At 34.8% G+C, this 15,782-nt stretch overlaps 1 protein-coding gene across 1 annotated transcript in view; it reads right to left on the reverse strand.

Annotated features, from left to right (window-relative positions):
* The window catches only part of LOC111060202 (TATA element modulatory factor), a 57,611-nt gene that overhangs the window by 24,751 nt on the left and 17,078 nt on the right, over window positions 1–15,782 (reverse strand). Inside the window, exons 7-11 of the mRNA XM_039429576.1 lie at window positions 14,193–14,418; window positions 11,708–12,252; window positions 11,294–11,383; window positions 2,195–2,410; window positions 1,429–1,462 (exon numbers count right to left, since the gene is read on the reverse strand). Coding sequence (XP_039285510.1) covers window positions 1,429–1,462; window positions 2,195–2,410; window positions 11,294–11,383; window positions 11,708–12,252; window positions 14,193–14,418 — 1,111 coding nt within the window. The remainder of the gene's footprint in view (window positions 1–1,428; window positions 1,463–2,194; window positions 2,411–11,293; window positions 11,384–11,707; window positions 12,253–14,192; window positions 14,419–15,782) is intronic.

Genomic DNA, 15,782 nt, shown 5'->3' on the forward strand with positions numbered 1-15,782 from the left:
TCCAAAATTATTTGTTGATTCTTGTTGATAATGGTCGATTTATTCAATCTCAAATATATTTTACTCGTCGAGAAAATATATTTTTCCTACAGATACCTTGAAAAGTGACCATTTCTGCACTGATTTCAGGCCGCAAAGAATCACTTTTCCGCACTAGTGCGCAAAGTGAGTACTTTGCGTACTCCAGATTTGCAGCATGACAACGCAAAATAGTTAGTGGGTTATATGGAGCAACAGTGCAGCAAAATCAAAATGAAGTTGGTAAGAGTGACTGGGCTGCTATAGTGAGCAGAGGTGCAACCAAGCACAACGCGCTAATTATTACATTATATATTATAACCAAGGACAACGAGGACTTTAGGATTTTAGGATTAAGGTTTTTATCAATAATAAAATTACACAGAAAAACATTTGATGCATTTCAGGCAATTTTACCCATAATTACCCACTTTTCATATTCAATGGTAACTGTAGGAAAAACTTAATGTGAAATACGTGCGCAAAGTTCCTCTGCTGCACTCAAGAAACCATTCCGCCCTCGCCTACGGCTCGGGCGTAAACGTTTCTTTCGGTGCAGCAAACTGACACTTTGCGCACTAGTTGCACAAATAACTATTTCCTACAGATACCTTGAAAAGTGACCATTTCTGCACTGATTTCAGGCCGCAAAGAATCACTTTTCCGCACTAGTGCGCAAAGTGAGTACTTTGCGTACTCCAGATTTGCAGCATGACAACGCAAAATAGTTAGTGGGTTATATGGAGCACCAGTGCAGCAAAATCAAAATTAAGTTGGTAATACTCATAGTGAGGCCCACGTTATAATGGCAGTGGAGAACAGCGTTGCCTTGCCATTATGTGCCTTCATTATAGTCATTTCAATGCTTACATAACATAAATCCCCTTCAAGTAGTCACATAAATTTTCAATTGAATTACTAATCATTATAATTCAATTTTAAATAAATTAAGGTTTTTATTAATAATAAAATTATACAGAAAAACATTTGATGGATTTCAGATAAATTTACCCATAATTACCCACTTTTCATATTCAATGGTAACTGTAGGAAAAATTTAATGTGAAATACGTGCGCAAAAGTTCGTTTGCTGCACTCAAGAAACCATTCCGCCCTCGCCTATGGCTCGGGCGTAAACGTTTCTTTCGGTGCAGCAAACTGTCACTTTGCGCACTAGTTGCACAAATAACTATTTCCATGATTCAATAATCAATTCTAATAATTGAGATGAAATATTTTGATATTTCATGTAGTATATGTCCTAGTGATCTATAGTAATCCATTATGATCTACGGTGCGTACATACTACTGTTCCAATATCATATACTATTACGCAGACGTATACTTAAACCGACTCTAGATTCTGAGTCTGAAGTCTAAAATATGACCCAGGAGTTTGAATTTGCTTACCTTATGAAGTTTCGCCTGTTCATGTAAAAAATCTCTCGGAATATAGTATTTTATAATAATTGCATAACTAAACTAGTCTGATACACTCTCAAATATACAGTGATAGAAACTTAATTTCACTGAGTATTCCAAACCAGTAAACAGCACAAGATCTATTAATAATTAAACTAGCCAATTTATCTTCACAAATCAATCAATGTGCGATTAAACACAAAAATACAGTCACATGTCACGAATTTATTTGGAGAAATCACAAAAATGCTTAACTCGTATGGTGTCATCTTCAGTTTGACACAGAAACTTCACCTTCGAACTTCTTCAGACTAGACCAATGACAATAAGGTGTTGACAATACAGGATGTAGAGATGACAATATAGGTGTTGAAATATGTTTGTGTTTCTACATTTTTTTATTGCGGATGATGGCAACATGAGCTTTTTGCTTGTGCGTGGGTGACGGTAAGAGCGTTGGTGAACTGATGAGACGATCAAACGTCCATGCCATCGGCGGGATTCGAGCCCACGAACTAGGTGGTGCTAGCAGACCGAAGTTTGTATCGCTCCTTACCACTAGACCAACCCCGCGGGCATTGAAAATGAATTAGTGATATTTGAATATATATTTGTGTTTTCAATATGAATAAATATTACTACATCCCACCTAACACTTGTCTAATGTGAACCGACATACATTATTATACTTATTCATAATTATTAAACCATACTTATTTATACATGATTATTTATTTATTTCATTGACAATTACAAATCATAATTATACTTATTTTCATGGCGAACGACTGTGATTTGATGATATAAGTTACCTTTTTGTTTAGCTGAGAAAGTGTCGTAGGGCTCGGACGATGAGCGACCTCCCATGGTGAGCCACGACCCGAACCTCGGCTTGGGAGTTTTGTCGTGATGCAACTTGGCAGGACTCTGTCTTGAGGCAGCACTACTACTATCGCCATTCGGCGTCGGACTGGAAAAAGTCCAAAAATACATATCAAAATATCCCAAACCTCACAACACCAACCAAATTTATAAAATACTTTTGAGACAAAATTCAGTACTAGAGGTTTTGGACAATAGCTTGTTTTTTTTATGTAACAGGTACGATTGATGAAAATATGGTGCTTAAAGAGAAACTTCACTTGATAAGGATAGGGAGCAGAACGAGAATACGATGGGAAAATGAGATAGGGATGATTTAATAAGGATGGGATATGGAGGATGGAGAAGATTAATATAAGATAGATGCTTGGATAAATGTTGTGGAGGAGGCCGAAGTCCACAATGGCCTGAGCTGGAAAAAGTAGGATTGATATAGGAATGATTCTGCTTCATCCAATGAATGAATTCATCATTTTTTCCTCCACCTACTGTCTAAAGTACTTACTTTACTCCCTGAAACATAATACTAAAGTGTCACTTTTTCGCTCTCGGTAGTAAAAACCAGAAAAACTCCCTAGGTAGGAAAAGTGACTCCATTTAAATAACATGGGAAGCATCTCTATTTTAAAAACTTACATTGTAATAGGTAATATAATAATAATATCGAGTGACCTGGCTGGCTCAGGTCTGGTGTCAGAGTTTTCAGGTCGCAACTGATTAATTTCAGGGCCTCTGACATGACCTAACGACTGTTTTTTAGCAGCCGGGACCGACGGTAACGTGTCCATCCAAAACACGGGAGTGGCCCGAGAAAAATATATTGCCCGGGCTGGGATTCGAACCCGGGCCTTTGGATTACAAAGCCAGCATTTAATCCACTCGATATTTCATATCATATCACTATACTAAAAAAAGGTATAAATATTTTTTTATATTCCATGCTATTCAAAATACCAGGCAATGAATATTCCTTATTAACTAATCAAATTTGATAGGTGAACTTAATCATAGTTGTAGTTGTGGCGGCCATTGTTGTTACAACTTTTGCCGACAGGTAGCGCATATCGCAGTCGGCGGAGAACTGTGATTACAAGCCAGCCTAGCTGTTTACTCTTTAGATTATGTTGTAACACATTGTTTGGTCACGTACGTTTTTAAAAATTATTTTATTTGCAGTTTTTATAAGAATGTAGGTGGAGGAAAAATGTTGTGTATATCACGAGTGAAAAATGTTTTTTCTCCCTCAGGAAAATTGTTGCCCTCGGCTTCGCCTCGGGCTTCAAACTTTTCCCTCAGGGGGAAAAAACAGCACTTTTCACTCTAGATATACAAATAACTATTTCTTTTCGTTTCTTTGCTTTATTTGCCAAAATGTTGAATCTCCTGTACTGATCTTGGCAGAATTTAGGGAAAGCATTTAAAGCAGACAGAGGTATTTATATGTTGGGCAGTACCTATGTAAACCTAAATCTGGATTCCCATATAACAGAATATTAGTGAACGTGTCCGGTATAGTAGGAAAATAATTTCTCATGAGTTCTAATAAGATTATTCCTATTTTTTCAGTCGGGCTGAGTGGGAATAGTGCGATTAGAACTCATGGGAATGATAATTCACTGTACTGGACACATACACTGATACTTATAAGTAAGATTCCAGATTTGAGGACGCAGTTTGACGTGATTAAGGTCGGATCAAAACGGTTGGATTGATCTGCTGGAGTATTTTTCAATGAACCTAACCTTGCAAGAGATTTACTCGGAAGATTATGTCTAATAATATAATATCAATTGTGTGGGAAGAGAAACGTAGATGATCCAAACAGAGATGATGGAAACGACAAACGATGATGGAGAAGACAAACATGGAAAGGCTTGGTGCTACAGAAGGAGATGTTGAAGATCGACCCACCTGGATGGTGCGACTAAATTGTGAATATCAACTTAGATATAGATGGCTCTAAATGTGGGTTAATAGTTATGGAAAGGCTTTGGGTTCGAGCTATTCTTGAGTACTGGGTAGGAAACTGTAATGCTAAATTGAAAGAGAGTAGTGCATGCACATGCAGTTGTCAGAATTATAAAGTAGTTCTCGGATTGAGCAAGTTCAGAAGAATTCGTAATTGTACAAGTAGTACTGGGAGCGATTGTTCTCTTAATTTATGAGCATTGAACTCTTTCCCACTGTCGGTCTTTGTTCAGAGTGGGTTTCGAACTCCCTCACTCTATACGGTATTTTGCCCGGCGCCAATCAATTACAATGACTTGATAAAATAATTACTTTACTTATATTTCACTCACTGAACTAATAATAGTATAGAAGAAAAGATAAAGATAGATAGATCAGGGTCGTGTGTAAGGGAATGTATAAAGTGAAAGGCAAAACAAAGGTTAATTATGAATTTATTATTGAACTTTAAATTTATATGAATTTATAAAAAATTGATCAAAAATATAGTAATGATTAGATATAAATACAAGATGATTAAGTTTTTGAAAGTACAACAGTTCAAGTTTAATTTTAAACAACAAAATTTAACAAATAGTTCTTATTACTTTTATCAGGTTACTTGAAAAATAAGTAATAAAATCAAAATATTGAACACCCCTAGTTAAAAATACGATTATAGTCAAAAATAACAGAATTGATAAATTTTAAAGAATGAATATGATTAGGGGAGCCTTGCTTTAAAAAAACTATTATTTGTGCTTAGAAGTGAATTTCAACTATAAGCTTCAAGAAATTAATTAAGATTGTGTCTTTAGATATGAGTTTAAAGAGAAATAATAATTAAGTTTGCTCTTTACTATGATGCTATGAAATTTTATATACTTATTTGGGCTTTTTAGGGTGGGGTGGTGTGGATTTTAAATGAGAAAAATTGAAAATTCTAAATACAATCTTTACCTGGCTCAGTCAATTCCCTATAGGATAATTGAAGTCTGAGACCAAAAACTCACTCCTACACTGAACACTGTCCAAAATCCAAGAGACTCACAGCAACAAACAGCAACTAACTGCCACTAACTGCAACTCAAATGCCACTAACTTGCAAGGCATGGTCTGCCTGCATATATACTAGCACCACGATTTTCCACCCCTCATCACCCTTCGCCCTCTAGCTCCGCCTACCCTCAAACTCATCAGCTAATATTCTGCTTACAAATTGAATTCAAATATCAATTTGAATTCACTATAATGTTTATTATGTTATATCATTTCAAACTATGGCTCCCCTTCATTATTAAAACAAATGATATCATATATTTTATCAATATTTAAACTCTGAAGTTTGGATACTGACAATTGAATGCATTGATTTGATTAATACAGTAATCAATCTTATAAATCTAATATGGCAAATACTTCAATAATAAACACATGAAATGAACAAAATACAATGTCATACAGTACATCATTACAATTGAGTTGAATAAATCAAATTAATAAGATACCAATTAATTACTACTTAATTAATTAAGCAGGTTTCTTATACTCACTGTCAACATCTTTCAATCAAATATACTAATTTATTCTATTTACAAATTTGTCCTTAGCCTATGAATTCGGATTCAACTAACTTAATTAGCTTATAATAATTATTAATTATAATTTATTATGTAACATTATATTTGTTGAATACTTTATACATATAGCCTAATCTACTTCATGACCTAATTTATAAATACATTTACTCATATATCATGTTTATCGTTTTATGTGATCACCATTCAAATAATTGATCATCAAATAATTGCTTCAATAATATTCATATGCTAACCACGTGGTAAAATTGTAGCATATGCTAACCACGTGGTTACATTGTGAACTAACTCACATATCTATATTTACTTCTCTCCTAACTATATATCTATATCGCTATTCACAATTTTCATTCACCTGCCATCAACTTATGCTATAGATATATACAAGGGTTGACACAAAGCACAGTGGGCCATGTGGTTTCTATAGTAAACGTGTCTGTGACTGACATTTGAATACTGTTACGTTTCTAGGAAAGAATGATTTTTGTTTCAAACTATTCTCTAAAGAATAATGCCCCAGCGTCTGTCTAGGTAAGCTATTCAAATGCATTTTCAATAGTTTCGAGAAACTGTTCTTTTTATTATTCTAGCTCTTCGAGCGTTCATATTCCTAAATACAATATGTTCAGAGCACGTGTTGCAACAAATAACATATATCTACAATTTTTAAATTTTAGGAGAGCACATGGTCGCCATTTGTGGCTCAAAACCCCCCTCTCAAGAGCAAATACTAAATGAAACATGAGTTTAGTCTTTGCGACATTAACACTAAAAGGATGGTTATTAAGAGTAAACTACGTGATGAAATTAATGTTCTCACACTTCAGACACCACAACATGAGTTCATATGGACGGTCTAGAAGTTTGAAGATCACTGTAGTTCTCCATCGCTGTACAACCGGATCATTGGATGCTGCATGTTACGTTGAATTCTGACTGGCCGTTACCCTAGTGACTCTCGTAAGCTGATGATGTCAACTTAGTCAGCTGCTCCATTCATCTCCAATTCCCTATCTATTTACAATCTCTTCATAGACTATATTAGCATTTAGATTTACTCCTTCTAAGGGCTACTCAATCCACCCTTATCGTGAGCTTCACTAAATGCTAGTCTACACGTTCTCCTGTCACCTTTTTATATGCCTTCATTCTCTCTATATTGTACACACCAACTAGTTTATCGTCCATAGAGTTAATTACGTAGCAGTTGTCGCTCTTCTTCTTTGAAACTTGATACGGTCCTTCATATTTTAGACACAGTTTCGAAATTATTTTGTCTTCCTTATTTGAGTGGATATTCTTCTTAATAAGAACTAAATCTCCTTCCTTATATTGAATAGGAGATTTTATATCCTTGTCATGTCTCCTTTTCCTTCTTTCAGCCATTTCTTCATCCGAGAGTGCCGGTGTCAAATTCCTTGCAATGAGCATCTGCTTTATGAAGTACTCACTTGCGTTTAATTTCCTCCCTCTAATAAATTTTCCGGTTCTCAATCTCTCTCGCACTGAATCTTGAGTGAGTTGGCTCCAGAATTTATTGGTGAAACGCTCCTCAAATTGTTCAAGAGAGTCAATGCTAGCCTGAATAATCATCCACCATGCTGAGTGTTGACTATCGAATGACTTTTCAATGATGCTTGATTGCTCACTCCAGTTAATTTTCCCACTACGCCGCAAATACTCTTTCAACTTAATCAAAAATTGCATAGGATTCTCCAGATATTTCTCAAATTTTGGCACTTCATCCAATCCCCTACAGCTGGTGTTGACGATAATCGGTTGTGTCCTGGCCTTTTCGAATTCCGTTTTCATCCTCTCCTTCTCTCTGTGAAATTCCGCGAGCTGCTCCTCAAATCTTTTAAAGGCTGCATTATCAATTCCACCTGATTTCTCTGATAGCTCCTTTCTCACCGATGCGATCTCTGTTGAAAGTCTCTTATCTATTCTCTCGACGTTTTTCTCAACTGCTGTTATTTTAATTGCTATCTCACCACAAATCTCTTTAGTTTTTTCCTCCATTTTCTTCTCAAATCTTCTCTCCAGCTGTTCTACATTGCTACTTAACTTTTCTAACTTTTCGTTCATTTCTTTCTTATTCTCTTCCAATTTCTTACTGTTTTCTTCGAAGCTGGCACCCATATCTTCCCTCATACTTGTTAATAAGTTGAAAATCTTGTCCATTTCGTTCCCTGATAGTCCCGCTTTACTCCTTTTTCCACTCGGAATTTGCTCTTGGTCGTCATGAGAGTCACCAGGTTGATTTACCATGTCAGAATTCGGTAACATCTCCGGTGAATATTGCTCCTGACTCTCACTGGTCTTGATGGTGTTATCTGTGCTTCCCTCACTGCTTTCGAAATTTGTTGTGGTGCTCTCATTTGTTGCCATTGTGTCTGATTGAAGTGTGTTCACAACCCTATTTCTAAGAAAATATCCTGACATAGGTAACCTATACTACGAACCTATTACTAGTCCTACCTATCACGAAGCGCATACATGACCCAAATAATGTTCATACAGAAAATTGAAATACTGTTTAATGAACTACACCCACAAATAAATAATTAAAATTTAACTTTCTATGATGCTTGACTGGATAAAATAATATACAAAAGATATAAATGATACTATACTCAGGGCTTCCTATTCTCTATTTCTATACCCAAAAATTATATTATACTAATATAACCCAAAATTATATTCACAAAAATAACATACTAAATGATTGATTAAACCCAAATAACAGACTTTTGAAATAAAGCTACCCAAAGTAATATTGAATGAGAATAAATAATATCAACTTTCCTATAACCAATATAAAAATCTACATATGATTGAGCGCACCAAATATGAATTTAAAAATTGATATACAAAGTAATTAAGTGAATAGGTTAAACACTGAGAATTTGAAGAATTTAAACAGATAACTTTCCTACCTGGCAATACTAATAACAATAATTATCACACTTCTGTAGCACACTCAATAAGAATTTCACACAAATGAGGATGATTATATATACCAATTCACTATTATACACTTTCACTTGATACACTTCAGCAGATTAACTTAGAATCTGGCCCCTAGTTGCGGCGACATTTTGAACTCTTTCCCACTTCGGTCTTTATTTAGAGTGAGTTTCGATCTCCCTCACTCTATACGGTATTTTGCCCCGGCGCCAATCAATTACAATGAATTGATAAAATAATTACTTTACTTATATTTCACTCACTGAACTAATAATAGTATAGAAGAAAAGATAAAGATAGATAGATCAGGGTCGTGTGTAAGGGGAATGTATAAAGTGAAAGGCAAAACAAAGGTTAATTATGAATTTATTATTGAACTTTAAATTTATATGAATTTATAAAAAATTGATCAAAAATATAGTAATGATTAGATATAAATACAAGATGATTAAGTTTTTGAAAGTACAACAGTTCAAGTTTAATTTTAAACAACAAAATTTAACAAATAGTTCTTATTACTTTTATCAGGTTACTTGAAAAATAAGTAATAAAATCAAAATATTGAACACCCCTAGTTAAAAATACGATTATAGTCAAAAATAACAGAATTGATAAATTTTAAAGAATGAATATGATTAGGGGAGCCTTGCTTTAAAAAAACTATTATTTGTGCTTAGAAGTGAATTTCAACTATAAGCTTCAAGAAATTAATTAAGATTGTGTCTTTAGATATGAGTTTAAAGAGAAATAATAATTAAGTTTGCTCTTACTATGATGCTATGAAATTTTATATACTTATTTGGGCTTTTTAGGGTGGGGTGGTGTGGATTTTAAATGAGAAAAATTGAAAATTCTAAATACAATCTTTACCTGGCTCAGTCAATTCCCTATAGGATAATTGAAGTCTGAGACCAAAAACTCACTCCTACACTGAACACTGTCCAAAATCCAAGAGACTCACAGCAACAAACAGCAACTAACTGCCACTAACTGCAACTCAAATGCCACTAACTTGCAAGGCATGGTCTGCCTGCATATATACTAGCACCACGATTTTCCACCCCTCATCACCCTTCGCCCTCTAGCTCCGCCTACCCTCAAACTCATCAGCTAATATTCTGCTCACAAATTGAATTCAAATATCAATTTGAATTCACTATAATGTTTATTATGTTATATCATTTCAAACTATGGCTCCCCTTCATTATTAAAACAAATGATATCATATATTTTATCAATATTTAAACTCTGAAGTTTGGATACTGACAATTGAATGCATTGATTTGATTAATACAGTAATCAATCTTATAAATCTAATATGGCAAATACTTCAATAATAAACACATGAAATGAACAAAATACAATGTCATACAGTACATCATTACAATTGAGTTGAATAAATCAAATTAATAAGATACCAATTAATTACTACTTAATTAATTAAGCAGGTTCTTATACTCACTGTCAACATCTTTCAATCAAATATACTAATTTATTCTATTTACAAATTTGTCCTTAGCCTATGAATTCGGATTCAACTAACTTAATTAGCTTATAATAATTATTAAATTATAATTTATTATGTAACATTATATTTGTTGAATACTTTATACATATAGCCTAATCTACTTCATGACCTAATTTATAAATACATTTACTCATATATCATGTTTATCGTTTTATGTGATCACCATTCAAATAATTGATCATCAAATAATTGCTTCAATAATATTCATATGCTAACCACGTGGTAAAATTGTAGCATATGCTAACCACGTGGTTACATTGTGAACTAACTCACATATCTATAATTACTTCTCTCCTAACTATATATCTATATCGCTATTCACAATTTTCATTCACCTGCCATCAACTTATGCTATAGATACTATATATACAATATATATAATATATATATACAAGGGTTGACACAAAGCACAGTGGGCCATGTGGTTTCTATAGTAAACGTGTCTGTGACTGACATTTGAATACTGTTACGTTTCTAGGAAAGAATGATTTTTGTTTCAAACTATTCTCTAAAGAATAATGCCCCAGCGTCTGTCTAGGTAAGCTATTCAAATGCATTTTCAATAGTTTCGAGAAACTGTTCTTTTTATTATTCTAGCTCTTCGAGCGTTCATATTCCTAAATACAATATGTTCAGAGCACGTGTTGCAACAAATAACATATATCTACAATTTTTAAATTTTAGGAGAGCACATGGTCGCCATTTGTGGCTCAGCATGATGTAACGAAAGTTTTTTATGAGATCTGATGGTCTTAAAGACCAATTTATGTTCTCAAAAAATGAAAAAATAAAAGCACAATTTGATTGTAAGAATGTTGGAAACATGAAAAAATATATGGAATAAACCAAAAAATGTTTGACAAAAGTGAAAAGCTTCCATTTTTAAATAATAAAAAGGAAATGGAATGGAATGGAATGGAAATTAACTCACCTAGATATAACTTCAATGTCTGAAGAGGTGGCAGTTTCCAGTTCATCGCCAGATGTGTGCTCACTGGAACCTATTTTGGCATCTGACAATCTGAAAATAATAACAAGATTGAGTCAAGAAATAGTTCTCAGAATATCTACCAAATTATTGGTGCTAACTGATTACAACTTTGAGTGAACTGGGTTGATCGCTAACAGATCCTCAAAGCCATGCCAGGATCATAATGATCAATTTGTTTTAAGCTTTATTCGATTCATGACTTTACTAAATGCCTCTTTAAAGCAATAGTCGGAACTTATGCAACTTGGCGGCCACAGAAGGGTTGATGAAAATTATAGCCCACTTCATCATTGGAACAGAAATTAGACTATTGAACTTTTTAGACACTCTGTATAATCTTGATTGTGAACTCACCTTTCTGAAGACTGCGGCGACTGCTCCTTAGCTTTCTCAGTCATGGCGTCGGCAATCATATTCTTAATCATGAAACTAGACGTGGAAGTGGTCGATTCTTGCATACGGACGTCCTCCTCACAGCTACTCCCCATCAGCGTCCCCTCCTCACAGCTACTCGAATTCAAAACTCCCGCCTCACTCTCGCCAGCCAGTTTCCCACTCTCGCCACTAGATTGCAGCAAACGGAGCTTACTGCTATCACCGCTAGGCTGCAGCACTACTATCCCACAATCACTGCTAGGTGGCTCCTCTGAAGTCATATTATCAGCCACCAATGTAACCGAGCTGCCACTGTGGCTGGAAGGTTCCAGAACGCCGCAGGTTTCTTCGCCTGTAATTGGTCTGAAGATGTCGCTCACTGATTCGCTGAGTTTGGAAGTGGGCGTGGTTTGTAGGTCGCTGCCCAATAGCGATAGAGGGACCTGTTCGATGCCACCCAATGATGAACAGCTTTGATTCATTGAGGTTTGCATCAGAGTGGTGCTCGACCTTGACAGAACACCCTGTAGACAAGGAAAGAACACATTAAGTTTACACAAATTATTCGAAATGCATAAATCTAGAATGAGTGAAAACTGCATAAAATTGATGAAGCAATGATATCAAACAAACATTCATCAAAAGTGATAGTATATTTGGATCCTACCACATAGCATTACAAGCTATCTGGCTGTTTTGTAGTGGAGATGATGTGGAAAATATCCATGTTGAATAGATATCCATATTATATACAGAAACAAATCCATTGAACCATTCTTGAGAAAACGTTTCAGGTTGTCATACCATTCTACTCCAGTTTAGTTAATGAGAGTAAATAACTATCTCACAGTAATGTTGGTGTACCCGATCTTATTCAATTTGATTGTTGCACTTTTTTACTTTCCTTGCCCTATTACCATAGGTAAGGAAAGTATTGCTTTCCAAAAAAAATTAAGGTACCCTAATTTCAAGTTTTCTATACGTTTCAAGGTCCCCTGAGTCCAAAAACATGATTTTTGGGTGTTGGTCTGTGTGTGTGTATGTGTGTATGTCTGTGAACTCGATAACTCCATTCCTAATTAACCGATTGACTTGAAATTTTAAACTTAAGGTCCTTATACCATGAGGATCCGACAATAAGAAATTCAATAAAATTCGATTCAAGATGGCGGATAATTACTAAAAACCATGTTTTTCACGGTTTTCTCGAAAACGGCTCAAACGATTTTCTTCAAATTTATACAATGGATAGCTATTTATAAGCCCTATCAACTGACATGAGTCTCAATTCAGGGAAAATTGCAGGAGCTCCGTAATATTCTTGAGAAAAATGGCGGATATTCACTAAAAAGCCATGTTTTTCACGGTTTTCTCGAAAACGGCTCTAACGATTTTCTTCAAATTTATACCATGGATAGCTATTCATAATCCCTATCGACTGACATGAGTCTCATTTCTTGGAAAATTGCACAGGAGCTCCGTAATATTCTTGAGAAAAATGGCGGATAATTACTAAAAAAACCATGTTTTTCATGATTTTCTCAAAAATGACTTGACCGATTTTTTTCTTAAATTCATATCCTGTATAAGTTATTCATCAGCTCTATTAGCTGGCATGAGTCTCCTTTCTGGGAAACTAATGGGAGGTCCACCCCATCCTTGAGAAATTGACTTTGTAACCTCCTTCTCGTGCATGAGGTACTGTAGGTAGGTAGAGCAGTTAATAAAAAGAACACATAGTCGAGATATTTCATCTGTAGAACAGCTGTTTTGACTACTTTTAAAAAATATCATCGAATTTCACAATTTACACAAAGGAAAAAGTACTCTGAAAACAATATTATATATACACATATACAGTAGTCTGATCATAGTGTCAAATATGTTGCTGCCAATCGTCATTATGTTATTCCACTAAATTATTCTCCTTTAAGAATGGGGCTTACAGTTCAATGAGCAAGGAAAGTTGTGTGAGTGTGCCACACCAGATTTTTTCATCTGTAGATTTCTTGACTGACTTGTCATTCATTTCTTTTTATTTATATGAACTCTAATGTTGATTTCCATGAACAAATTAATATTTTAATATTACTATTCATCACCTTCACCACAACAAATGTAATTTCAGACGAAAAAAAAATTCAACATTATAATCAGAAGGAAGATATGTTAGTAGTAATAACTCAAATTGATGATTCATTTTGAATAGCCAATAAACAACCAAAGAATTTGAAACAGTAGGGCAATATATGTGAGCCTAAATTACAGAATACAAAACATCGTTCATTAAATAGTAGAATTTGTCCTCATGGCTATGAGAATTGTGTAGAATTTCAAGATAAATCTGCATTGCAGAATACACAACAATAATAGTTTAAAGAGTGAATTCATATAGTTAGACATGAGTGCGTGAGTACGTTATCTACAGTTATCAACGGTTTGGACTGTTTTTCTGATTACTTACATCCCTGGGCGACATATCCTCGAGCGCATAGTCCCAGTTGATGATGTCGAGTCGCCTGTCAGTGGATGGGTGACCGTACTCGAGCACAGTGGTGTTGAGTGTGCTCTCCGAAGCCGACGTGTAGCTGTCCTCGGCCAGACTCGGCTCCTCTTCGTCTTCCATCAACTCGGGGATCACCTCGACACCCTCGTTCTCTGCCACCGGCGAAATGGAGTCACTTGAATACCTGGAAAAAATTATGTGTAGTAAATTGACAAGAACCATGAATAAACATAAAGTGAATTAAAGTGAATGGAGTAAATTGGAGTAAACATGAATGAAGTGAATTGGAGTAAACATGAATGGAGTTTATTCATGAGTGAACATGAATGGATAAAAGCAGAATGAAATAGTTTCAAGATATTACATAATCCAATAGCTGTTTCTTAGCAGCTAAGCCTTTAAACAAGATCGAAAATTTTTATACAGTAGCTAGGAATATTGGGTTATAAGTTGAAAATCAGGTGACATATTATCATAGGGTACTGATAGTGTAACCATAGAGAAACAATAGCGTAAGTAGATATCCCATGCTATAGGGAATTTATGTCGCAACTTTTACTGTTATCTCAAGCCGATTACTGTCGATTATTGTCAATTTTTACTGTTTTATTGGGGTGAGAGTGTTTAAACGGCACAATATGAGAGACTACCATTGTCATAAAGCTTCACAGGAAAGAACTATGTGGTCTATCAGCTTGAGATAACAGTAAAAGTTGCGACATAAATTCCCTATACCATGGGATATCTAGTTATGCTATTGTTTCTCTATGGTGTAACTTGCTGATGTAATATATTTGTCCTTGTATCATGTATTATGTTGTATATATTTGACTCTTGTATTATATCTGAAGACCTCAGATATGGCTGCAATAAAGATTCTATTATATTCTATTCCAATGATATTTCAGACCACATGACCCTCAATAGTATGAAAGCAAGCGAACATAGAAAAAAGTATTATCTACTAGTATGAGGGGTTTGCATGAGATACAAGTCAAATTGACAACTATGGGGATGTTATCGAACAATTTTGTATTATTTGCCATTTACATTTCAAGAGATTAATTACCAACGATATTTCAGACCACATAACTCTCAATAGTATGGAAGCAAGCGAACATAGAGAAAGTCTCATCTACTAGTATGAGGGATTTGCATGAAATACATGTCAAATTAAAAAGAATGAGGAGGTCCTCAAACAATTTTGTATGAGCTGGTAATAACATCCATACATTTGACTAGTATATGAACAAGTATGTTTGCGCATAAGGCGGGATGCACACCGGAAAAAAGCATTTCGTGAAGCCCTCTTTCATGAAACATGTTTCATGCAATCCGTTTCACTCGCGCATGCATTCAAAAGAAACGTTTCCTGCTTAATCTTATCAGTCGATTGCGAGCAACTTTCGTTTCACGTTACCTGAAACTTTTTTCACGAAACGCGTTTCTCCGGTGTGCATCCCGCCTTAATGTTTCTCCTTATCATTTTTGTTTGTAATATGTCCTTTGAAACTGCCAGTAGAGTATAGGAATTGTCAAAAATACAGA

Source organism: Nilaparvata lugens, chromosome 5 (assembly GCF_014356525.2).
Source record: "Nilaparvata lugens isolate BPH chromosome 5, ASM1435652v1, whole genome shotgun sequence".
Lineage (NCBI taxonomy): Eukaryota > Metazoa > Arthropoda > Insecta > Hemiptera > Delphacidae > Nilaparvata > Nilaparvata lugens.